The following is a 545-nucleotide window of genomic DNA, read 5'->3' as shown; positions in this document are numbered from 1 at the left end:
GTGTGTGTGTGTGTGTATCTGATGAGCAGGTGGTACCTTGTACGGCAGCCTTGGCCACAGTGTGTGAAAGTGTGTTAATAGTAAATGGCTCCTGGACTTTGTTAAAGCACTTTGAACTGTCACTAGGACTAGAAAAGTGCTACATACTGTAAATGCAATCCTTTTACATTTACCAGGAGCGGTAAAGAAAAACATTTTGCTGCTTACCAAAGTTTGTATACTTCGATAGTCATTGGAAATGCATTTCATATAGGTGGGGTTCTCCCAGTAGGCGATGCCCTCTTCATCCAGGGTACAGCGGCGCAGGATAAGCCCTGTGTGAGGACACCAAAGTATCATTCTTACAGGTCCTATGACATGAAAATTACACTTTATGATGATTTTTTACTCTGAGATCCCCCCAGCCTGCCTACGGTCCCCCAGTGGATAGAAATGGTGATAGGTGTAAACCAAGTCCTGGGTATCCTGCTTGGCCTCTGAGAAAATGAAAGCTCAGATGAACCGATTTGGAATCTAGAGTTACCTCCCCTTTCTCTGCTTTGCCC

The 545-nt window shown here is 44.8% G+C and overlaps 1 protein-coding gene across 9 annotated transcripts in view; it reads right to left on the bottom strand.

The window, feature by feature from the left end:
- The window catches only part of adgrb1a (adhesion G protein-coupled receptor B1a), a 196,687-nt gene that overhangs the window by 94,158 nt on the left and 101,984 nt on the right, over positions 1-545 (bottom strand). For all 9 annotated transcript variants that reach the window (XM_032517663.1, XM_032517669.1, XM_032517665.1 and 6 more), the window contains one exon: positions 208-314. In XM_032517663.1, coding sequence (XP_032373554.1) covers positions 208-314 — 107 coding nt within the window. The remainder of the gene's footprint in view (positions 1-207; positions 315-545) is intronic.

This window comes from Etheostoma spectabile, chromosome 6, assembly GCF_008692095.1.
Source record: "Etheostoma spectabile isolate EspeVRDwgs_2016 chromosome 6, UIUC_Espe_1.0, whole genome shotgun sequence".
In the NCBI taxonomy this organism is placed as follows: Eukaryota; Metazoa; Chordata; class Actinopteri; order Perciformes; family Percidae; genus Etheostoma; species Etheostoma spectabile.
The sequence above is the reverse complement of the archived record's forward strand: the minus strand, read 5'-3'. Positions and strand labels throughout refer to the sequence as shown.